This window comes from Balaenoptera physalus (assembly GCF_965194825.1).
Source record: "Balaenoptera physalus genome assembly, chromosome: 6".
NCBI lineage: Eukaryota > Metazoa > Chordata > Mammalia > Artiodactyla > Balaenopteridae > Balaenoptera > Balaenoptera physalus.
The window spans coordinates 129907507-129932470 of NC_138885.1; the positions used below are offsets into that span (position 1 = coordinate 129907507).

General features: G+C 39.4%; 1 protein-coding gene across 29 annotated transcripts in view; it reads left to right on the plus strand.

Moving 5' to 3' along the window:
* Positions 1-24964, plus strand: part of LOC309663074 (nuclear autoantigen Sp-100-like) — a 104562-nt gene that overhangs the window by 56239 nt on the left and 23359 nt on the right. For 13 of the 29 annotated variants that reach the window (XM_082466436.1, XM_082466457.1, XM_082466438.1 and 10 more), the window contains 6 exons: positions 800-853; positions 15380-15427; positions 16696-16800; positions 18518-18660; positions 21260-21298; positions 21786-22376. In XM_082466436.1, coding sequence (XP_082322562.1) covers positions 800-853; positions 15380-15427; positions 16696-16800; positions 18518-18660; positions 21260-21298; positions 21786-21932 — 536 coding nt within the window. In that variant the 3' untranslated portion in view covers positions 21933-22376. Of the gene's footprint in view, positions 1-799; positions 854-15379; positions 15428-16695; positions 16801-18517; positions 18661-21259; positions 21299-21454; positions 21529-21563; positions 22377-24964 lie in introns of those variants that run through there. The other 16 variants (XM_082466458.1, XM_082466461.1, XM_082466459.1 and 13 more) reach the window with 10 other exon arrangements.

Below are 24964 nucleotides of genomic sequence, written 5' to 3' on the forward strand. Positions count from 1 at the left end.
CCAAGCATTGACATGATGGGTGAGGACACCCAAGGTCAGGGTAGAGGTGGTTCAGCAGACACCACAGACCCTGGGGGAGCTGTGGTAGGTGATCGGTGTTCAGGGAGAACTCCTACCAGCTCACAACAGGGGGCGGGCCAGTTATGGAAGGTGAAGGTCACAGGGCCTGTGCTGCAGGATGTCAGGAGTCTGAAATCAGAGCTCCAGTTCCTGATGCACTTGACTCTAAACATACTTTGACAAGGAGTACATCCAGTCCATGTCAGAATCCCATTCCCCTCTTCGTTTGCTTGAACTGACCCATTGGGGAACTGCAGGGAGAAAAGATTTCTGTTTAACAGAATGGGTCCTGTCGATTATACATGGATGATGTCATTGAAATACACTGGTAAAAATGGCAGTATCACGGAGCGAAGAAATAAAAGTGCTCTTCTGCTGGTAGATAATAGTGTCACTTTGTCACAACGTTGGAAAGGCTTCAAAAGACAAATAAATGGTCCTTTGCCCTGACAGGAATAAAAGACCTCAGACAACTATTCATAAACTCACCATATAGTTTTGAAGGATGTTCTCTAGCATGTTACTGATTTACACAGTGATTTCTCATTAGCTTTTGCAACTAAGATCTTATTTAATCTTCATAAGAAATTTAAAACCTGAATAGCATAACTGTTGTTATCCCTGGTTCATAAATGAGGAAACTGATGCACATAAGTAGTGAAGAGAGTTTTCAAAGTTTTACAGTTTTTTACAGTTTCAAAATTTTTACAGTTTCTGACCACCACCTGTTACTTTCTAGATACCACGGATACTGGAAGCAATTCTACTTTGGGAAAACACAGTGAGAAAAGAAGTAAGAGTGCATAAGAATTTACTCAATTTTCATGTTACAAATCAACTATTTTTTAATGCTAAAGTTTATTATTATTTTCTATACCTTTAATAAGACAAAAAATTAATGCCTTTAAAGTAACTTTTTTCAAAATGCTCATACCTTCACATTGCTTTTTATGCAGATTTTAAAATGTTTCTTATAAACACTGATATATATCTTTCCAGAATTTTTCTATGCATGTGTTAACACATTTTGCAATGTAGTTTTATTTATCTAAATAGGATAATTCTATGCGTACTTTCCCTCTTAAAATTATTATATCATACCTAGAAAATTAAAATATTTAACATTTTAAATTGAACTACAAAAAGTCTTTTTTAAGGGATGCTTTAACATGCACTATTTTCATTTTTAGTGTGGTTGAGTATTTTCCATTTGTTATTGGTCATTTGTTTTTCTTCTTCATAGAACTCTTTGTCATAGAATGCTCGGCCATGTTGTGGTGTTTGTATTTTTCTTACCATGCTGAATGAATATAGAAATCTTTATATGATATACGTGTACATTAAATCTTGATTCTATATGTTCCTAACATTTTGTCCCATTTGTGGTTTTTCTTTTAGGTTTGTTAATGGAATATTTTGTCCTAGAGAAGTTATACATTTTTAGGAATCAAATTTGCTAGCTTTTTTCTCTCTAGTTCTTTGGTTTCCTATCATATTTACAACAGCTTCTAGCTGAAGATTTTAAAAATATTGTTCTATATTTGATTCTAGAATATTTGAAGTACCTTATCATTTTTAATATTTACATCCAAAACCCTGTGAGTTTTGCCTATTTGTGTATATGTGAGGTGAGAATTTTAAAAATATTCCTTACACTATTACATTATGATTTCAATCACCACTTCGATCACACAGTGTCTTTGCTTGTCTATATATTAGTTTTTCTTTTACAAGAAAATTGCAGAAGAGAAAGGAGAGCTCAGAAGTAGCACCAGACTGATGATTCACTGGGGGTGAATTTTAAAATTAACTCAAGAAGATTCCCCCATTTCCTTCCCAAGTTCATTGGAAGCGCTAATTAGAAATGCATTGAAGTTGCAGATTAATTTGGGGAGAGCAAAGACTTATACCCATTTATTCACATCTTATTTAATGTTCTTCTACTAAGAATTTTCATACACCTTAAAAAAATTTATATGCTGAAGCCATTTGTTTCTCTCTATGAATATCTTTTTTTCCCATTAAAAAATAGCTGGAATAAATTTAAGTGAGACAAGACTCTCAAAATCTTTATTTAAATAGGAAGTCTATGGTCATTTTATTATCCATTTGCATATGAGGAAATCAGAATGCCAAGGATCTTCTTCTGATTCAATATGAAATCTTACAAGCATCTATATAGTTTAAGGATCCAAATGTCACTTAAAATATTATGGCCAGGCCCCCAAATGATCAAGACAATCAATCAGAATTAAGTTTCTGAAGAAATTGTCTTCATAAGAAGTGGCAATAATTTCAGATGAGGGGCTTATTACCAGACCCCTTCAAATAACTCTTTCAAGGACAAGTTTATATTACAGAGAACAGAACAAATTGGTAATGGTTACAAACAGACACGTCTCCATATTTCACAAGACTTATCTTCTTATGAAATTTCTCAATACTGTCAAATCAATTCTTTATGTTAGTTTTGTGGTACAGGCTGCTCTCTCTCCTTCTACAGCTATGGTTTGAGAGGACTTTCCCTCCTCTTTCTGTAATTCTGTTAGTTATGAAGACTTACATTTTAAAAATCTGGTCTCTGGAATTTGATTAGTTAGCCTTGTAAGAAACGCAGGCCCATAGAGTTGGATTGTGTTGGCAGAAATAGAGAAAAAAGGACCTGGAAAGTATTTTAAAAACAGTAAAATAAGATGTATATAAACTTTTCTACTTTAGCCTCCCATCTTGTTGCTAAATCTGAATCAGCTTGTGATCTTTATCATTTTTTTTCAAATTTCCTTTCTTGCCTTCACCTAAATACATAATGTGAATGATTTGTTCAGTATTTACGTGAGGATGTTTACAATATCTTTTTTTTTTAACTCTATATATATTTAATAAGCATCACTACTTATAGGCTAATTATTATTCCCAGTATCATTAAAATACTTTCTACAGTTTTTCTTTGATCTCCAAATACTGGGGACTCCTCTTTATACACGTTCTATTTACCAGACCTCATCCTTATGGGCCTCATCCTACTTCAATTTTTACGGCTCGATTTACCCATTTCACACTCTCAACACTTCTACAACTTCTCTTTCCTGGAAAATCAGACCACATCTATACCAATGACTGCTAAAACCCAGTCTTCCTTCATGGTACCCATTTTGGGTGAAGATATACAAACAGACTTCAAAACTGAGCATCATTACTGGTGTAGCATGGGAATTTGGCATCATAGAAGGAAAAACCAGATTTGGGATATCCCCCAAAACAGAGGTATAGAAGGCTTCAGCAGAGAGGCCAAGATTTTGAAAGACTTTGGCCAAGCTTGTGCTCATGCTGAAGACTGGGTAGAATTCTGTGGGCTGCAGATGAAGTTCCCATAGCTCGTCCTATAATGTGGCAGGATAATTCACAGCGACCCCTACTTCCAGAGAAGAAAGAAGTGAACCCAGAGCTTCCCTTTCTTAAAAACTCTGAGTTTCACCCAGAGGCAGAGTCAAGGGTCTCATTTGCAACATAGCCCAGGGTCCGGTCACAACAATGGTTCCCAGTGACACATATACTTGTTGACACAGCCCCACAATCTAGCAACCTTAGGTGCTAAATGCAACGTGGGAACAGCCGTATTTTTCCACCATGATGAAACAGAAAAAGTACTAATTCCGCAAGGTTAGACCAGTGTCATACCCCAAACACTTGGAATGATTTCCTCCTCCATCTGTCCTTGCCCCAGGTTAAAGTTCCTAGCATTAAAGGAATTCCTTCCTCCTGCTGTGTAGCAGGTAAGAAGAGACTCTGCATTAGAAACAGTTAAGGTTCTGCATATTGATGCATCCAAGAATGTGTTGGATAGTAACTTAAATGAATAAATTAATTCTATCAGTTTGTGAAAAGTTTAATCCAAATATATGACTGTATACTTAAAGCCAAAAAAAGACATTAAAATAAAGGGAGGGATAAAGAAATGTCAGCAAACTACAATTAGAAGGTCGGTAATTTTTCGTAGTTAGTTCTTTGTCATGGATAGTGATGTAGTAATCAATGTTGTTGGCTAATGAGGACTCTCTGTAATCTCATTGTGAGGGTGGGGCTGCCTCTACGCCACAGGCTCCCAAGAGGACTATACAGATTGACCATAGATGAGCGGCCCTGCTGACCTCATGGGTGAGGCAGGGGTAGGCAGCAGGTGTGGAGAGCAGTGTGCATGGGGAGGCAAACATCTTCCCAGGAGCCTGGGCATTAGACCTGAAGGGATCTGTCCCTAACAAGCTGGTTTCTCCAGTCAAGAGGATGAAGCTGGTGCAGCTTATCAGAGGGTGGCCTGATCATGGTCTTTCTGACTGGGAGGTCATTGGCTGCCCCTTGCCTCCTAACACCCGGCAAGCCTTGGCATCACTGTGATCAGGTGAGTAAGCTGGGAGAACTTGATGCACTCTCTTGTCTTCTGGAGCCTCACAGTCTCCTACTTGCTAATAGCTCCTTCCTGGTCATTTGTTGGTGATGTTGATGATAGTGTCGATAGTGGTGGTTCTATCGGTGGTGATGGTCCCTTCGTGGCTTCCTGATATCTACATGTTGGCATGTACCAGAGATTTCATCCCTAAGGATTTCATCCAGTCTGGTAGCTATAAATTCCATCAATATGTTAATGACTGCCGATTATACTTCACCTCCTTTGATCCCTCTATTGAACTGCCAAGTCATAAGTTCAACTTCTTACTCCAAACTTCCACTTGGAATCTCAAATTTGACACATGAAACAGATTCCTTTATTTCACTCCCAAACCTGTCATCCACCACCACCCACCCTTATCTCAGTAAATGGCACTAATTCTACTCAGTTGCTTGAGCCAAAAGTGTAGAAGATGTGTTTGATTCCTCCCTTTTTCCTAACCCCCACCCCACATTCATTCATCAAGTTTCAAAACTATATATATATATATATTTTTAAAAGAACCAAATAGAAATTCTGAGATTGAAAAGTATAATAACTGAAATAAAAAACAATGAAAAAAGTGGGTGAACTCTGAAAATAATTGTGTGTGTGCGTGTGTACACATATACAGCCAGTTCTCATTTTTCATGGTATATAGGTTTCATGAATCACCCCAAACACAAAAATAGCTAATCTTGTACCTTTGCTCCCAGGAGAATTACAGGGTTTGGTTCCTGTGAGCCTCTGGTCACATTTTTGTAAACCAATAAATATATATCTTTGTTTTATGAGTGTTTCTGTTTAAAGACACCTAATTTAATATATATGTTGATTCATCGATGTTGAACGCACAGCCGACAGCACTATAACTCATGCCTGATTGGAGCTTATCTAACACACAGATTTTCTCCATAAGGCACATCACAGTCTCAGGAACACTAGACAGCACTTCAGCACTAGGCTTGGGGGCCATTTTAAGCAGCAAAATCACCAACAGAAAACACAAAAATGAGAAAAACATGGAACTAAATAGTCGGCAAAAGGACACTTGTTTACAGAATAAGCCGAAACAAGGAGACAGAGCATTGCCTTGTTCAACCTCACCTGGGAACAGGTGCGCTGGCAACTCAGATTTTTCACTGCTCTGAGCCTCACCATGAATGACCATGAAAGTGCCCTGAGTACTGATTTGGGAGTTGCAAATAAACTTTAGGGAGTGGGTGACTTCACAAATATGGAATCTGTGAATAATGAAAATTGGCTGTATGTATACATATTTTCATTCTTTCTAGAATTAGTTTTTTAAATTAAATAATACATCTGTTCTCATAGGCAACATTTTATTATTGTTGTTTGCCAGATAGCCTGCAATTTGGATTTATATTTAGTCTTTGACCCAAGAGTTACTTAAGAGAGGGTGGGAGAAAATGTACATCCTCTATTTCTATTTTCTGGGTATGGAGTTGAATATGTATCAATAATATCAACCCTGTTAAAACATATTATTTGGGTCTTTCATAGCCTCCTCATTTTGTCCACTTGATCACCTGTGGACGGAGCAACATAACAATAAAATTGTCTACTAGTAGAGTGTTTTTACCTCTCATGGTATTTCCTGTATTTTCTACTTGCTTAAAACTTTTTGGCCTGAATCACACTTTCTTTGAAATTCAGATCATGACTCCCTGGTTTCTTTTTGTTGATGTATGCTGAATATACCTTTGTCTATACATTTATTTTCATTTTTTTTTTAGTTTTTATTTTATCTAATTAATTTATTTTTGCCTGCACTGGGTCTTTGTTGCTGCGCGCAGGCTTTCTCTAGTTGCGGCGAGGAGGGGCTGCTCTTCGCTGGGGTGCATGGGCTTCTCATTGCAGTGGCTTCTCTTGTTGCAGAGCATGGGCTCTAGGCGCAGGCTCAGGAGTTGTGGTGCACTGGGCTAGGTGCTCCGCGGCATGTGGGATCTTCCCGGACCAGGGCTCGAACCCATGTCCCCTGCATTGGCAGGCGGATTCTTAACCACTGTGCCACCAAGGAAACCCTATACATTTATTTTCAACATTTAAAAGTATGTTTTTACTTGAGTCTTTTGTATATGGTTAAAAGTTGGGGTTTACTTTGTCATTTAATCTCAAAATATTTTATTTATATAAGTGAGTTAAGTCCATCTATTTTTATTTTTAGGACCAAAGTGTTTGAACTTGTTCCTGCCATATTAATTTATATTGTTGATTCATCTTGTTCTAGTGTCTTAGATATTAAAAATGTCAACACTCTGCATTCTGTCTTCAATGCATTTATGTGCATGTATGTACTTGTGATACTTAGGAAGGTTTGCATTTTTGTGGTAGTGGTTACAGCTGGGCATATGACTGCTTAGCTGAGACTAACCCTCCCAGCTTTCCCTGTCCTGCCAAGCGACTATGGCATCTGAGTAGAAAAAATGTGAGCCTCTTTTGGGTCTTTCCCTTAAAAGAAATGAGTGGTTGAGCCCCTGCTCATTTCCCATATTTCCATTGGTTAGGAGTATACACTTCTGATATTTACAAAGGTTTGTACTTTTGTTATAGTGATTACTCTTAGAATTACCTTTATATGATACCTTTGGTCCTCTCTTTAGACAGAACCCATTAATTTCCCACCCAGGAGATTTATAAAATTAGTGTATGTCCTATTTCTCTTTCCCCTCTCACCCAATTTAGGCCACGATGTTCCCTTTATTTTTACCTTTTAGCTATTAAATGTGTTTTATATTTATCCTTTATTTATCCAAATAATACCCTTTGACTCCTAGCTGTAGAACAAACTATGACCTTGCCTTACCACCCATATTTCTCCCTTCCTCCCAATTTTTTTTAATATTATATCATTTCTATATTGTAAGGGCATATACATTTATGCCCTGGTCTGTCACCTCATCTCCATTTTTATTTTAATCCTTTTGCCAAAATTTTTCCAGTCCTGTCTTGGTTTGCTGAAGTGGATCCTCTAGTAGTCTTCTCAAAGGAACAAGTACTCATAGGAACAGTGTTTCCAGAATTTCCCTATTCAAAAGTATTTGTTTTTATTATTTATACCTGAAAATAATTTGCTCACTCTTTACTTCTAGAAGTGTCTTGTACTTCTTGTACTTTTTTTCTGTGGCATTAAATGTTGCTATGGGACATTCTATAGCCAACGAGATCCCTCTCCCTTGAAAATGACTTGGTTGTTTTGCCCAGGCTGCCCATTCAATTCTTTAAAGTACGGTAACTTTGCTGGAATATATTTCAGGGTTGACTGAAGTCAATTTTCTCTGCTACAGAGTGAAAACACAAGTACTTATGATATGTATATTCATTTTTTTTATAATTTCAGAAAGCTTTTTCTTGAACTTATCTTCAACTATTTCTTCTGTTATTTTGGTTTTCTTCTTCAAGAATTCAAATGATTTGTTTACTGCCTTTTCTTGACAGGGATATCACCCACATATTTCTTTTAAAGGAAAGACCCAGAGTCTTCTGCTCGCATCCTATTGGAGAACCCTTAGTCACATGGCCAGAACTAGCTGCGAGGTGAGGCTAAGAAATATAATCTCTAGACAGGCAGCCAAGGGTCTGGCTGTAACTCTATCCCTATGGAAGAAAAGAAAGGATGATTATGGGTGACAAATAGCAATCTGCTTACTTGTTCTCCATGTTTTCATCCAAAGTCACTGATTTCCTCAAATAAAGAGGAAAATTCAGACTCTCCATTGGTTCAAACCCAGCCTTGTTGTCACCTGAGGCCCTTTGGCAATAAAAGGAACTGGAACTTGGATGCAACACAGAGCTTTGTGGCCAGAGACAAGCCAGCCCTGAGTGAGAAATAAGAGAGAAAGCGTTAGAAAAGTTTGTTGTAACTGATGAACACAGCTCTAAACCAAATGAGGAGAAACAGACAAGAGAGAACATAATCAATTAAGCAGAAGCCAGACTCCTGGTATCACATCAGATCTAAACACAGTTATTTAAACCAAACTAATAGCACATACCACACCGTGTTGGTGCAGTAGAGATAAGTGAACCTCCATTCTCTGAATTAAGTTCTGTAATTTTCATTTCTTTCTCATTCCTTGTTTTCTTCCTCTTCTTCATCTGTCTTCTTTTTCCCACCCCTCTCCCATTCTACTAATGTTTTTCTTGTATACTTTATTTCTTTTGTTCATTCTTTTACATCACATCATATAAAATACTGCTGTTGGGTTTATACAGCACTGTAGAGGTGGCAAGATTTTCCTTCTGGAGTTGAAACATATTCAGATATATTTTGTTTCCATTTCTTCTGATTATTTCTAACACCATATATATATTTAAATATATTATTATTATATATTAAATATATTTTAGAATATAAATGTAAATAAGTGTAAATAAATATATACTTATATTTTTAGCATCTCTATCATTTTTTTCTCCATACTTATCTTTATCATCTTGTTTATTTCCCAGGTTATATTTACCCAAGTCTAAGACTTTTGTTCTCTGAGTTTTTGTGAAATCTCACTGCCATACTTGATTTATTATAGTACTTGGCATGGGTAGTCTAAGCACAGTTTGTTCTTTCTCCTACTTACTTCCTTTTCAAACCTGTTCTCTCAAATAGTTCTTTCTGTGCCCCAGGATGAAATCTTAGATAAGCCCCAGAGTTGTGCTAATCCTTTTCAGCAGCAGTGATATTCTCATTCAGTATTTAAAAGACTGAGCTGATATAATATTAAAACTGTAAAATTTGTAGTGAGCAAGTTGGATAAGGCCAGCCTCTTCTTTCATCCACACTTCCTCTCTAACACCATTCAGTATGTGTTGCTTTTAGCTAATTCAAACTGAGGAGGAAGGAAAGAAGGAAGTGGTAAGGAGCAGGAATGGCCCTCTTACAATAGATCCTTCATGTCTCCCAGAAATGGCAGATGCATGAGCCACATTTGTGGGTTCTTCAGATATTCACTCTCTTTAGGGAGAATTTCTCAACTGAAGTTCCCCTGATGCAGGAAATCTAACTGATGCCTTACCACTTCCTTCTTAGTCTCCCAGCTTCTAGGAGGTCCACACCCCTCCTGGGGTCACCTCTTTCATCCAAATGATCCTCCTGGATACAGTGTCTCTCAAGAACTAACTGAGCCCCTCCCTTCCCCAGGGAGGCTCGTGAGAACCATGTCTCTTCATGGTCCTACGACCAGTGGATGTGGGGTTGGCTCCCAACGCAGTCACCCTCTCTAGACTTTCCAGGCTTGAGTCTTTAAACATCTCTGCCTCCCTCAAGCTCTTAGAGACACAGATTAATCACCTTGAGACTGAAGCCTTCTCACTTGCCTTGAGGGGAGGGGAACACTTAACTTCTATAGCAAGGCTCTGGTGTCAATAAACAGTATTTGGATAGGAAACCCAAGAACAACCACTCTACTTCCTGTGGGGTATTTGAGTGATAAATTTCACAAAGAACAATAATTAGCAGGTCTTAAACCCCAAATCTCCCAGTAAGGAGAACTCTGGTAAGCTGAACTAGACTACTTTTGTATCTTTAATTTATTTGGCCTCAACAGGTTTGATGAAAGGTGAATCAAACAGTGCCAGAGAAAGATAGAGAGGGAAAGCAAATATTTTTTGTTTGTCTAAGATGTCTATGGTTGAACAGGGCCAAATTGTAGTCCAGGCATTGAAAGAAAGAGAAAGAAAGAAAGAAAGAAGAAAGAAAGAAAGAAAGAAAGAAAGAAAGAAAGAAAGAAAGAAAGAAAGAAAGAAAGAAAGAGAGAGGGAGAGAGAAAGAAAGAAAAGAAAGAAAGAGAGAGAGAAAGAAAGGAAGGAAGGAAGGAAAGAAAGAAAGAAGGAAGAAAGAAAGAAAGAAAGGAAGAAAGAAAGAAGATAGAAAGAAGAAAGGGAGAAAAGGGGGAGGAAGGAAGGAAAGAAAGAAAAACAAAGAAGAGGAGAAGAGAGGAAAGGAAAGGAAAGGAAAGGGGAAAGGAAATGTGTGCACTTTATGGCCCTGCTTTGGAGATCAACACGTTTGAACATGGCACTCAGGAGATTCACCTGCGCAAACCCCACCATCTTTCCACCCACACCTCCTAAATCTGAGAGCATATTCCCCTGACATATGGTTTCAATCAACCCTTTTTTGATATCTCTAACCCTAAGGTTTTCTAGGACTTGAAGTTCTATTTCTACAAATTCCCCTTGGGCAATATTTTCTTGGTTAGCTCTTTAAATCCTATTTTTTTGTCCAAACCCATGTGAACAAGGTCTTTGGTCACTTTCATGATATTTTCAGCCTAAAAGCCTTCATTCAGGGCTAAGATGATGGCCTATATTTTATCTGTGTAGCTCACCATCACATCTCCCTAGACAATCCAAAGTCTTGCATAACTGCCATTGATTCTGCCTCTCAACCAAAGGAAATCTGCATTGCTTCATTTAATTTTTTAATTTCAGGATGCTTCAGTTTCTTCATTGGTGATGGGGATAGTAAAAATCCCTAAAATAAAGTAGTAGAAGTAAGGGTCTTATGTTCATGTCTAGCATATAATAAGCACTTAACAACTGTTAGCTCTCATTATTATTATTCTCACAGTGTTCCTTGAGATATAAGGAATAAAACTCTGTCTTAAATTCTTTTTTATTAATGTGGATATAAATGAATTTTTATTAATGTGAGGGCAAATAAAATGAAATCTAGGATGAACCCAGGTTAACCATCAAAGGCTTAGTAGGTGCAAGGCTATGGGTTATATATTTTTTCTTTATGCAGTAAGCTTTTGAAAATTTAAAGTAAAATGGAATTTTTGAAAAGCACTATTATATACCATGCAACTTTTCAGCAGCATCTGTTTTATAATTTTCTATTTTCTCAGAAAGAGGAGCAGACATAGAATTGAAATTCTGAGTAACAGAGCCCCAAAGAAAAGAGGCAAACCAAGAAGAAATAAATACATATATAAATTTTACTAACTAAACATCTAAATTCTCATGCTTTAGTCTATGCTTTTGTTAATAGACCTGTTTCTCTATTTACTTTCTGTAACTACTAACCATTGGGAAATATATCAGATTTATTCAACTTCTAAAACATGACAGGGAGAGAAATATGATATCTCAAACAAGCAACATGGTGATGAATCCACAACCAAAACCCAGGACCCAAGGGCCACTGAAGTGCTGCCTCTGATGAACTGGTAACTTTTGAGGCTGGAAATAGTTGTAGCCATAAAACACTGTGTAACTCACAAGTGACAAAGATGTCCTGCCTCATGTCCCACCACCCTGAGGTAGTCCTGTGGACTTGGGTCTGTCACTTCACCTCTTCTGCCTCAGTTTACTCCTCTGTAAAGTGAAATGATAATAAAGAGACTGACTGCTCACCAAGGCCCATCCCAGCTTCATATACAGTTTCACATTCTGTAGATCTACCACTGGACTCTGTAAGGACCATGGGCAGCTCTCTCATCGGCATCAAGAACAGAGAGCCCAAGGAGTGTCTTTAATGGATTCCCCAAATCTTTAATGGATTCTTAACATCGCTGGCTGGAAGGGCAGGAACAGCAGCTAATCTTAAGACTCCTTTCTGTGGAGTCAGACTCTCAGTTCCCCGCCCCCCACCACCACACCCTCTCATGTAGAGGTAGACCCTCCTTCCGCCCTGAGCAATTTTTAGAAGACAGTAGAACTCCCCTGAGCTTCCCTTCCAGCCAGGAGAAAGCTGCTGTGAAGGAGAAGTGAGGCAAGCAAATAAGACAGACCCCATCTCCTGCTAGGCTGCCCCATTGTGATCCTGCTCACGGCTCAGCTAGTCTCTGGATCATATCTACAAATTTGTCAAATTATAGACAAATTACAATCTAAAACTCTTTGTCTGGAAAAAAAACTTGGCTAGAAGTTTCCCACTAGAACAGCAGAAGCAATATATTTTACCACCTCTCAGTAGTGAGTGTGGCCAACTTGCTTGGGAATGAAGACATTGGATGGCCCTTCTGGAAGGTTAGCACCCTTGCAGTAGCTACCTCGTTGCCCTATGTGGTTCTTTTGGGAAGAGTATCTCTCAAAAATACTCAGTTCAACTCCCATCCACAGGGCCCCCCACCAGGCCAAGGGAATCATGCTTCTTCATTGATTCCCTTGCTGGCTCCTGGCTCAGCCCTTCTCCCACCACAGAACACTCTAGCCATGACGTTCACCTTTATATTGGTAAGGATGAGTCTGATAATCTCTCCTTCCCTGATGTCCCCAGGACTGAGACCCATCTCCTGTGTGGATCCTTTAACATATTTTGTCTTGGCTTGAGGGGAGGTGTCTGACGATTCTCTTGAAAGAAATGTAGCCTCTTTCACAAGACCTGGAGGTGGGGAAGGCCTGTTCCGGCAGAACCAACCTCACTATCCCTTACCATGGTCTGTGCAACAGGGCTAGACTAGCACTTGCTTTAGGATCTAGGCATACTGGGCTCCTATTCTATTGTTCTTAAACACTGAGGACTCTCTGATACTCTGAGGCAACCAAAAGATCACCTAAACATCCTGATATACTTTTTTGCCCATAAAGATTAGTTCCAACCATTAAGAAAATTATTTTTAAATGACTTTTAATTTTTCTGACCACATTATTATTTGTAAGAGTTAATGTAGGGTTTTAGTATAGCATTAGTAGTTGTTTATTAAGATGGTAGACCCAAGAATAATTAAATCCTACTTTGTCCAGGCATTTTACTTTCTGGATCTAAGATAGTAAAGTGCTGGAGCTCGCTAACACACAAATAACCCCTGTAAAGTTTAGCAGCACTTTGTTCATATGATCTGGTCTCCAGACCAAATTTCTGAGAACTGAGCTGGAGTACAACGAGTTTCTGTTTGTTTGCCATGAAGTTGTTTGCCCTCAACAGGCTTTGATGAAATAGAAGTCTAACTCACCAACTAGTCCCAGAAATATTTAAACAGAGAGAAACTGAGAGCAAGAGAATGCACGTTTGCCAATAAGGACTACTGTTGGACAGACTCAAGTTATAGTTAGAGCTGGGGTTTCAATTTCATCACCGCATGGGAGAGGAGAGCAAGGAGAAAGCCAAGAGAACACAAGTGTCTTCTTGTGGGACAGTGGGCCTTGATTCTTGCAGGAAAAGAGAGAGAGAGAATCAGAACTGGCCTTTTCCCACTTCAGCATCATTAGTGACAGGAGAGGACTGTTTCACCAAGACCCACACCTGTGTGGATAACCTTTTATACCTGGCAACTACTAACTACCATATTTGGTACCGTAATGTTCTTTGAAACCAATCCATCTAGAGCAATTTTTAAAGAAAGCTTCATCTACTTTCAGGTCTACATTTTCCCCCATTCACTTGTTCCTCTTAAGTCTTCAAGATCATAGCCATGCTTATGATTCTCTTATACAGGTTTAGTAATCTCTCCTCAGTGTACCTCCCTAATACCTTGATAAACTTCCTAAGGATAACATTTTGTAAGGTAGAACATGTTGATCTTGGGGTGTGATTTCTCTTGGGATGAAAATCATTAATAAATATCTCATGGGGCCATTTTTATTTTGGTGAGTTTTTTTTTTTAAACTTGAGTAATTGTTATGGCAAAGTCCCTGAATACGAGATAACATCATCAACCTGAAGGCTTTTTGTGTTTGGTTGAAGGAAATATTCCTTTCCAGCCTCATCTGGTCATAATCTGCTTAAAGGAAAGATTAGTCATGATTGACTTTCTGGAGGGGATTTTCTCCTGGGACTTGCATTACCCAAATTAGCACCCCAGGATTCCAGCCATGGGAACAGAATGATGGGCACAGACCTTTAGCAAGAAAGCATCCCTGACTTCAACATTCAGACACATTTGAATGATGGCAGACCTGAACATGAACATGGACATGATTAATCTTTTTGGACAAAATCGACAATTAAATCAGATACTACATTTTTCTGAAACATCTCTTAAGTCAACCTTTTGTGCCATCTCTAACCCTACAACTTTTGGAACTTGGGCATCAATTTTATAAGCTCCCTTCATTGAGCCATTGGGCTAGATTTTAAGTCCTTGCTCATTTTTGCAACCATTTTTGATACAAAAATCTTTCAAGTTTAGGTTTGCAGCAGCTATCTGACCTATAGAGTTGAGCATGAAGTCCCCCTTGAGACCTAATATTACTGCCTTTTATCTCTGCCTCTTTATCAAAGTAAATCTTCAATGCTTTTAGTTAATTTGCATTTATATCTGTGCATATCAATTTCCTCATCTGTAAGATAAGGATAGTATTAGTCCCTGTGTGACTAAGTCCCTAATTTGACTAAATTTGCTCTAAGGATAAAGTAAATTAATAGAGGTAAGGTCTAAGGATAGTTCCTGGCACACAACAAGGACTCAAAAGATGTACAACTTCATTACTCTTCTCACCTTGCTGCTCTGTTGCTTGGGAAACACATAAAACACGGTTTCGGTTTTATTTGGAACGACTTGGAGTAAAAGAAATATAGGATATATCTCAGTTAAACATCATCTTTGTAACTAACTAAGTCTAGACCAGGGTTCCGCAAACTATGGCCCACAGGGCAAGTTCAACCCATGAATTGTTTTGTAAATAAATTTTTATCAGAACGCAACCACAGTCATATCTTTCCATTTATGAATTGTCTATGGATGCTTTTACAATAAAACAGTAGAGTTGAGTAGTCACAAAGGAGATTGTGGTCCACAATACCTTAAATATTTACTATCTGGCCCTTTACAGAAAAAGTTCCTAATTTCTGATCTAAGCATTTGATATTTTTCTTGAAGTACTAGGTAAACTCCTAAAAAGTGACATTTGAATGGTATTTTTGCAAAACACTACTATTTGCAATGCAATGTTATAAAAAGAGACATTTATGTTATTTTTCTACTTCCTCAGGGAGAAAAACAGTCAACACTGGGCCTTTGAAAAGAGGCAGAAAAAGAGGTAAAAATAAGTGATTAATGCAGTTTTAATAATTAAACATCTAAATTTTTATTTTATAATCCATGTTTTCAGTGATCAATAAATTTTCTTAATTGGCTTACAGAGCCGATAGCAAACGTTAGGATAGTCCTTGGTCTTGGTCAATTTCGACCACATGACAGGATGGTGATAACACCCGCTCCGTTGATTAGTCAGTCGATCTGTGAGAGACCCCCAGGCCTCCTTGGGCCTGTGCAGGGCTCCTCTCACTGCACTGATAACTTTTGAGCAGGGAAATATAAAGAAAAATGTATAAAAGGTATGACTCACATGATATTTCTCTCACCCTTCTCTTGCCCACATAGAGAGCCATAGGCTCCCCACCAAGGGGGACTCTGGGTGGTAACACAAGACCTATGTCCTAATTCCTAAAATTCCTTTGACTGTGTAACTTTGGCCTGTCAGCTGTTCTTTCTTGCTTCAATTTCCTCCTCTGTAAATTGGTGGGTGGCAGGGGAATTAGACCGAATGGCCCCCTACACCCACCCAAGCTCTAATAGAACTGACTCTGGAAGGACTGTTGACAGCCTACCCTCCCCATCCAGAGAGAAGCCCCCAGACCTGGCTTTAAAGGATCCTCCTCAATGTTGGCCAGAAGGGCAAGAGAAGGTGCTCCTGCTACTGATATTCTTTCTAAGACTTTCAACAACTGCTTCAGAGGAATTAGATGCCAGCACCCTCACCCAAGGATGTACAGAAACCCTCTCCCTGAGCAATTTGCAGTTTCTTCTAGAGCAAATTACCTTCTAGCCACATAGAAAGCTCACATGAAAGAGAAGTGAAACAGAGAGCAAGGTGGGAAGACAGACATGGCCCCTGCTGGGGGTCCCATTGCAATCCTGCTTTTTTCCCCAGGTGAGCCCTCAAATGGGGAGAAAAAATTAAAAGTTGAGGGTTTTTTCTCCATCTGTATGACTTCAAAGCAATAATATGACTATAAATCTTCCTTCAAAACAGCAGGAGGAAAATTATCATGCAATAGGTAGTTGGGACCAGCAAGCCTGGGAATCAGATCCTTGCACAAGAGGTTTGTATATAGGATTTTAGATGATGGTGGTGGAGGCTGACGTTATCTTTATGTACCTAACCTGCCTAGAAATGTACCTGATTCATGGGGCAAATCCTTCCATTACATTTTAACTTATAAAGAAGTATCTCAAGATGGGTGAGGAGAGACGGTACACAGCTTTAGAGCAAGATGGAATGAAGAAACCAATGCTTCCTTGCAGGTCCAAGAATTCCCAAAGAAACATATACGAATTTTAAGCTTCCTGAACTTTCTGTGACTTGTGGTGAGGCGAAGGGGATTTTATACAAGGAGAAAATGAAAAAAGGTGGGCTTCGTGGTCTTCTACACTTTTCAACTGGAAAACTCCCATGTGAATAATATATTATACAGGGGGTAGACACCTGTATTGGGGGTCTCTAGGTTTGGTGACTGACTAGGAGGACTGAAAGGACTCAGCATATAGTTGAACTCATGGCTGTGATTTATTAAATTGAAAGGATACAAAGCAAAATCAGCAAAGGGGAAAGGCACATGGTACAGGTGTCAGTTTCCAAGAATCCTCTCCCAGTCGGGTCACCAGGACACACTTAATTCACCAGCAATGAATTGTAACAACACATGTGAAATGTTGTCTGCCAGGGAAGCTGCCCTGAGTCTAAGAGTCCAGGGTTTTTATCAGGGGTTAGTTACATAAGTACCCTCTGCCTAGCACATGCCAAAACTCCAAACTTCCAGAAGGAAGGCAGGTGTTCACATAAACCATACTGTTTGTATAAATAGTTAAGGCACAGTGAGCTACCCTTAAGTTCTGGGAGTGGTGAGACCCCTCCCCAAATCCAAGTTCCCAGATACCAGCCAAGCGCCAACCTTGCAAGCAGACTTTCTAAAGAAAGCAGCCTCAGTTCTGCTCTGTTAGCTCTTTTTCCACACAGCATCCCAGATAGGCTGGAGGAAAGATGGCATTCCCACTCTTTTAAAATTAATAAACATTAGCCTACCAGGCCATCTCCACTTTCCCCCATGAAAAGGTCTACAGGTGCCCATCCAGCACCCAATACAGGGGCAAGTGCTTCAATAACAGGATGGAAGATGTACACATTTGAGAAATGCAACAGCAACCTTCACAGCCACATTCCCTATAACATCTGTATGGCCTTGTGCTAACTGGGAGAAGCACAAGATTTAGACTCAGAAGACCTGGATTCGAGTTTCAGCTGTACCAAGAGTGTCTATTTTGTATGGGCCAAGTTACTAAGTCTCTGTCATCCTGAACTGTCCTCTACAAAATGAAAATAATAATAAAACCTTCCCCACCGTATTATTATGAGAAAAAACAAGATAACAGATAGAAAAGTCTGCAAATTACAACTGTTAAAGTACAGTACAAATGTTCATCTACCATAATTGATTCCCTCCTCCCAAAATATGGTTCTTTAGGTACCAAGAAATATAAATGTTTTCCCAATGATTACATAGCATATATATAATTTAATTTTTCCCACTTGATAACATTTCTACAATTGCTTTTAACATAAAATAGCTATGAGTCCAAAATATGAGCAATAATTGATTGCCATTTGCTGGCTGACCAACTTTTGTACAGGGCAAGGCAGACATGGCTGTGGTGACAGTTGACACACGGCCCCATGTGTGACCTCATCTGCTGCCTCAGATACTCAGCCTGGCTCTATCCCGGGTCTCAGAGAAGAGAAGGGAAAGAATCTTGCCTATTCTTTAGAGTCATCCATTGTTTTCTCTTTTGAATATAGTGAAATATTTTTTTAAAGTAAATGTTGGTAGTAATTACTGTCCTTCTCATTGCATGAGGGTCAGAGTATGCACACAGGGCAGGAAGTCTGCTCCTGCCCTCGCCTTTCGGACTGCTGTGGAGCCCCAGAGAGGGGACTCAGCTATCCTGCTGCAGATTATGAACCCAAAACGAGTAGCCCAGATTCACGTGGGGGGAGGTCAAGTTCTGGGGTTTTCACAGTGGGGGGCACACCCTGGCCACAAAGGGAGCTCAGCTTGTCTTGGTCTCACAGGCACCTCGGAGAAGTGTATACAGAATGCATATGGAAAGTGGTTCACCCTCAGGGAATTTGAAATTGAAGGAAACCGCAAAGCATCCAAGAACTGGAAGCTGAGTGTGCGCTGCGGTGGATGGCCCCTGAAAACCTTGATTCAGGTATTCTAATGACAAAGCGCTACAATCAAGGATTTAGTGCCACAAGTCATCAACTTCAAGCTTTAGCAGAATTTCCAGAAAACCATCATGACTCCCCTTGCCCAGGTCGCAATGCGTATATTATCACTAACATTCCATGTGGGTGTTATATTTGCTGGCTTACATTACAGCTTAATCCTCCAAGTGCATAAACTCTTACACTTTAATTTTTTTTTAATTTTTATACAATTTTTAAAGGCTACTTTCCACTTACAGTTATTACAAAACATTGGTTGTATGTTGTACAATACATCCTTGAGCCTATCCTACACCCAATAGTTTATACCTCTCACTCCCCCACCTCTATGTTGCCTCTCCCCCCCCACCCCACTGGTAACCACTAGTTTGTTCTCTATGAGTCAGCTTCTTTTATGTTATATTCACTAGTTTGTTATATTTTTTAGATTCCACATATAAGTGATATCATACAATATTTGTCTTTCTCCATCTGACTTATTTCACTTAACGTAATGCCCTCCAAGTCCATCCATGTTGCTGCAAATGACAAAATTTTGTTCTTTTTTATGGCTGAATAGTATTCAAACTCTTACATTGTTGAAGGTAGGACAGTAAATTGTGGCCTTGGCACTGCCACTAATAATTGCCACTGTGTAGTTTGGTCACAGGAAAGTAAACTAAATTTGGCGGGGGAGGGTCTTAGACTTTTGGTGGGGGGCAATGTTGAAAGTAACAATAATAGAACTATGTATCTGAAAATAATACATCAGAATGAGTGTTTTCTGGATAGCCATCTGAAATTCATTCTTGAAAAATAATATTTTTTAACGAATTTTAAAATATCTCTTTGGTCCTCATCTCGGCCCACTGATGTGGACAAAACGGGCCAGGTCTCTGTCACAGATGAACCCATGCCTTCTGATGCTTTCTGTCACATGCCCCAGACGGTCCTTCCTTGTGCCACTCTAATGATGAGCAAATAGTTATTGAATACATCTAAAGCCACAGGGACTGTAAGGTGTGGCCCCCAGCCCCCAACCAGGAGGAAGGCTGCACATTTATAAACACAGGATTGCACAGCTCATAGATGCCATAATGAGATTCTCTGGCAGGAGGAGATGCAGAAGCTCAGGAGAGGGAAGTTCATTTCTGTCTTTGAGGTTGAGGACAGTTTCATGGAACAGTTTGCACGGAGCTGGGTCTTAAAAGAAGAATAGTTCTGACAAGCAAAAATGTCATAATGAGGAATTCTACATAGAAAGGATGGCATGAAAATCCTCCCCATGACTGTCAAGAAGTTGTGGGTTATAAGTCTCAATACATGAGCTGGGCTGATTGTGGAGGTCCTGCGGCCCCAGAAAGGAGGCTGAACCCTTCATTTAATCATGGGGGAATCGTGGAAGGTTTGGGTTAGGGACTGACAAAGTTGAAAGAGTGTTTTAGAGGTATGAATCTGATCAAGGAATGCAAGATGGATTAGAGGGTAGAGTGCTTTAACCCATGGAGACCTCAAATGACCTTCACCACCTTTCTGCCTGATCCACCCCACTCAACCTGCAAGGCCCAGCTCAAACAGCACACTCTCTGCTGAAGTCCTTTAAAATTCACTGAATTTGTTTCCTATTGCTGCTATAACAAATTCCCACAAACTTGGTGCCTTGAAACAATGTAAATCTATTATCTTACAGTTCCAGAGACCGGAAGTATGAAATCAGTTTCACTGGACTCAAGTCAAGGTGTCGGCAGGGCTGGTTCCTTCTGGAGCCTTCCAGGGAGAATGTGTTCCTCCCCTTTTTCAGCTTCTGGAAGCAGCCTTCATTTCCTGGCTCGTGGCCCCTTCCTCACATCACTCCAACCTCTTCTCCTGTCAACACATCTCCTACTACTCACTCTGATTCTCCTACCCCCTCTTGTGTGGACCCTTGTGATTACATTGGCCCTACCCAGATAATCAGAATCGTCTTCCGTTTCAAGCTCCTTCATTTAATTACATTAATAAAGTTCTTTTTACCATGTAAGTTGACACATTCATGGGTCTGGGGATTAGAACAAATTCATGGGTCGTGGGGGGGGCATTATTTAGCCTACTATACTCAGCCATCTCCGGATCCCAAAATACTCCATGAGGGCACAGTTTACACTTTATCATCCTTACCCCACTATATGCCAGGTTTTCCCACTTGTCTCCCCAAAGGCCTGGATACCTTTGTGTGTCCAAGGCCACTGATGGGGCCTGCCAGCTGTCAATCACTCACTAGGTGTGTGCCAATGGAGCTATAGTATGCAAGGTATAAAGATAAAAGCTAGAGGGGTACTGGGAGAATGGAAAGGGAGTGGTGGGTATAGAAGTGGTTTTAAAGGAAAATCTGGCAAAACTTTATAAGGAGAGCAAGAGAGAGGATGCAGTTTTTAAAGCTGACTTTAAAGCTGAGTCTGGATAACAGAGAGCACCATGTTACAGACTTGGAGAGGGAGGTTATTTTCCATGAAGACCCCCTGAGTTTGTGTTGACAATGGGACATGAGTGGAAGGTAGTGGAATTACTGGTCTCACAAAGTAGAGACAAGGACCCTTCACAGCATGAATCTCATTTTTCTTTCAGAGAGAATTTCTACCAAACCCGCCAAGAAAAATAAAAAAGGTAATTATCACATGACCTTCTGGCCATGTCTCATCTACCATATTGTTGATTTTCCATCTCTCTGGCTTTATTTTATAGTTTCTAAATTAACCAATTATGTTGAAATTTGATTTTATAATATGGTGCTTTTACACTTGCTACTTCCAAACATTTCAGTGTGTGAGGCCAGGATTTCTTTGAGCATTAAAATATTTGAGATAGAGGTGCAGGGGTAATCCTTAAAAACAGATAATGAGGCAGAACTGACCTTGTACATTTGTTTTAGAAAAATATGTGAATGGCATACAGTAAGTCCCCAACGTATGAACCTTCAAGTTGCGAGCTTTCAAAAATGCGAACGTGCGTTCTCATGTCCAATCACGTAAGTTAGTTCCCATGTCTGGTGTACATTGTCACGTGCGTGCATCCTCTACAAGTGGTTGTGCTTTTGTGTACTTTATTGTACAGTACTGTATAGAGTACAGTAGTACAGTGTCTTTATTTCAAGCTCAGGATGTCTGAAAGCAAGTGTAAAAGCAGCGATGATGTAGCTGGTACTGCCAAGAAGAGCCAGGAATTGAAGGCCCAGAGGAAGGACAGAGAGAGACAAGAGGAAGAAGAAGTAACTGAAGAACCGAAGAGATTCACGATGTAGGAAATGGCAAGGGGATTTTCTTTATTTGAGGAGGCACTGTTATTTTTTGAGGCGCAGGACCGGAATGTAGAATGGTACGTGAAGGTTGCAGCAGCCATTCAGGATGCAATCCGGTGCTACCGTGTCATCTATGATGAGAAAAAAAGAGCTACAACACAGACATCACTGGATCGTTTTCTCAAGAGGGTAGATAGAATTGAATCCAGCAAGGAACCAGAACCTGTGCCATCAACATCAGGCATGAGTGAAATTGCAGCTGGCCCTCCGTCTCCTATTGCTGATGACCCTTCAGCTCTACCGTCTCTCACCTCCTCTCCCTCCTCCAGTCAGTAACTCTTCTTGCCTGTTCCCTCGATGCCAGCCCCTGTGTGCCAGCTGTTGTACTGGACTACTGTACTTTTCAAGATACCGTACTGTAAGATTAAAGATGTTTTCTTTACTTTTTGTGTTTGTTTTTTATGTATTATTTGTGTGAAAAGTATTATAAACCTATTACAGTACAGTATTATATAGCCGATTGTGTTAGTTGGGTACCTAGGCTAACTTTGCTGGACTTACAAAGGCACTCTTGGAATGGAACTCTTACTGTACTGTCTTTTTTTTTTTTTTTTTTTGAGTATAGTTGATTTACAATGTTGTGTTAGTTTCAGGTGTACAGCAAAGTTAATCAGTTATACACATGCATATATCCACTCTTTTTTTTTTTAGATTCTTTTCCCATATAGGCCATTACAGAGGGCATACTGTCTTAAAATTAGACATAAAAGATGAAGTTGGAGCTGGAAAAGCATGATTTTGAAAGGCACAAAAAAGTACATTTAATGACTATTGCTTTCGCAACACTGATTTTATTTTCATTGGTTTTTCTGGGTTCTAGCTTTAATGAAATAAGAATTGAGCAAAATGGAAACATCTCATGGTCACTCTAGCTAACCTAATATAGACCTAATGTAGAGTCCCCCTTTGGAATGGATATATAGCCATATGTCACCTGGTAAAGCAAAAAAACAAAACCTCTCCTTCACATGCACACAGACTTATGCTAAGTCCTTTTTCAAGGGAAATTTTATTTCCTTTATGGAGATGACCCGTTAGAGAATAGAGTGATTGGGAAGCAGATGTGCCCTGTGGGAGAGGCTGCTGACCTGGAAAGTTCTTTCCTTTGTGTAGGGGCCTTTGGCCCCAACAGAGGGGCTTTGCAGACTGCAGTTCCATCTATGAAGGCAAATTCTCTCTCCTTCAAAGTAGCATGTGAAGTTCATGGACCAGTGGTTTCTATGCTGTGTGGATTTCAGGGAAGGCAGTCAGATAGTTGATGTCTTCCTCTCCAAGACTGGGTGTGAGAGAGAACATGTGAGGTGAAAAAAGAAAATAGAAAAACTTCCATTTTCCTGACCTCCGACAGCAGTGACCTTGGTCATCTCAGTCAAACCAGGAAGTTGAGGTCTTCACAAAGCTGGTTTCTGGGGCTACCAGCTCAACTGAATTTATGCTAAAGACTCAGTAACTAAGCTCTGCATCCACTGGGTTTTCTGAAGAAAGAGATGTTATTTGCTCTGTTCATTAAGACCAAATGTTTCTGCCCAGTCCTAGGGAGTCAAGTCAAGCCCATAGTAGATGCACAGCATTTCTAACTTTCAGTTCGTACAATCATAATTGGTACAGCTGATGGGAGCATTCCTCGCCTCTGACAATTCTTGGTTCTGTTGGGGAATGACTCTGCAATGGCATCCTGGTGACCTTGCATGTTTCCACATAGGCCACATAGGCAAGACTTGCCTGTAGCTGATCTAAGTCTTGAGAATGCCCTATGATCCTTACAGAACATGAGAGCCTGGGAAGCTTCTGAGCAGCTGCTACAAGGCCATTTCCTACTCACCACCTTATCTCCCAGAGGTTATCATGACACACTCTCCTCGTGTTCCAAGTTCTGATGAGGTATGAGTCTGTCTGCCTCCTTTTTAGGGCACAAAAAGTGCTTAGCTGTAACATGAATGTGAAAATGAAAAAATGCTACTGCAAATAACAGCAAGTTCTTACTAGTCCCAGAAGAAATGCCTTCCATATAACATTTCTGCAGAGGTTATATTGGGACTTGCCAGTATTCAATGCTACTTACTTTTCATGAGCATGCCATATCAGGGTGGCCTGCCCTTGGAAATGTAGCAGAAGTTGAATATAAATGCCCAGGGGCTGTTCCTGGTACAACAGCTTGTTTAGTTAATGCAACAATTTTTCCCATAAATATATTTATAACCCTGGTCTGTCAACATCAGTATAGTCTCAATGATATGTCAGTTTTTAGAGAAAATCGAAACGTAACTAAAAATTAAATAAATTAATTAAATAAAATAAAATTAGAAGAAAAAAAGAAAGTGAAAACACAACCTACAGAATGGGGAAAAATATTTGGAAACTGTATATCTGATAAGGGATTAATATTCAGAATATGTAAAGACTTCCTGAAGGTCTGCAAACAACTCAATTCAAAAATGGGCAAAGTATCAACAGACGATTGGTTTAAGAAGACGTGGTACATATATACAATGGAATATTACTCAGCCATAGAAAAGAATGAAATATTGCCATTTGCAGCAACATGTATGGACTTAGAGACTGTCATACTGAGTGAAGTAAGTCAGACAGAGAAAGACAAATATTATATAACTTATATGTGGAATCCAAAAAATAATACAAATGAATCTATATACAAAACAAAAACAGATTCACAGACATAGGAAACAAACTTATGGTTACCAAAGGGGAATGGGAAGACCAGGGTGGGATAAATTAGGAGTTTGGGATTAACAGATACAAACAATCGTACATAAAACAGATAAGCAACAAGGATTTACTGTATAACACAGGGAACTATATTCAATACCTTATAATAACCTATAATGGAAAATAATCTAAAAATATATATATATAATATAACTGAATCACTTTGCTGTACACCTGAAACTAACACAATATTGTAAATCAGCTATACTTCCATTTTTAAAAAATGGGCAAAAGACTTGAGTAGACAT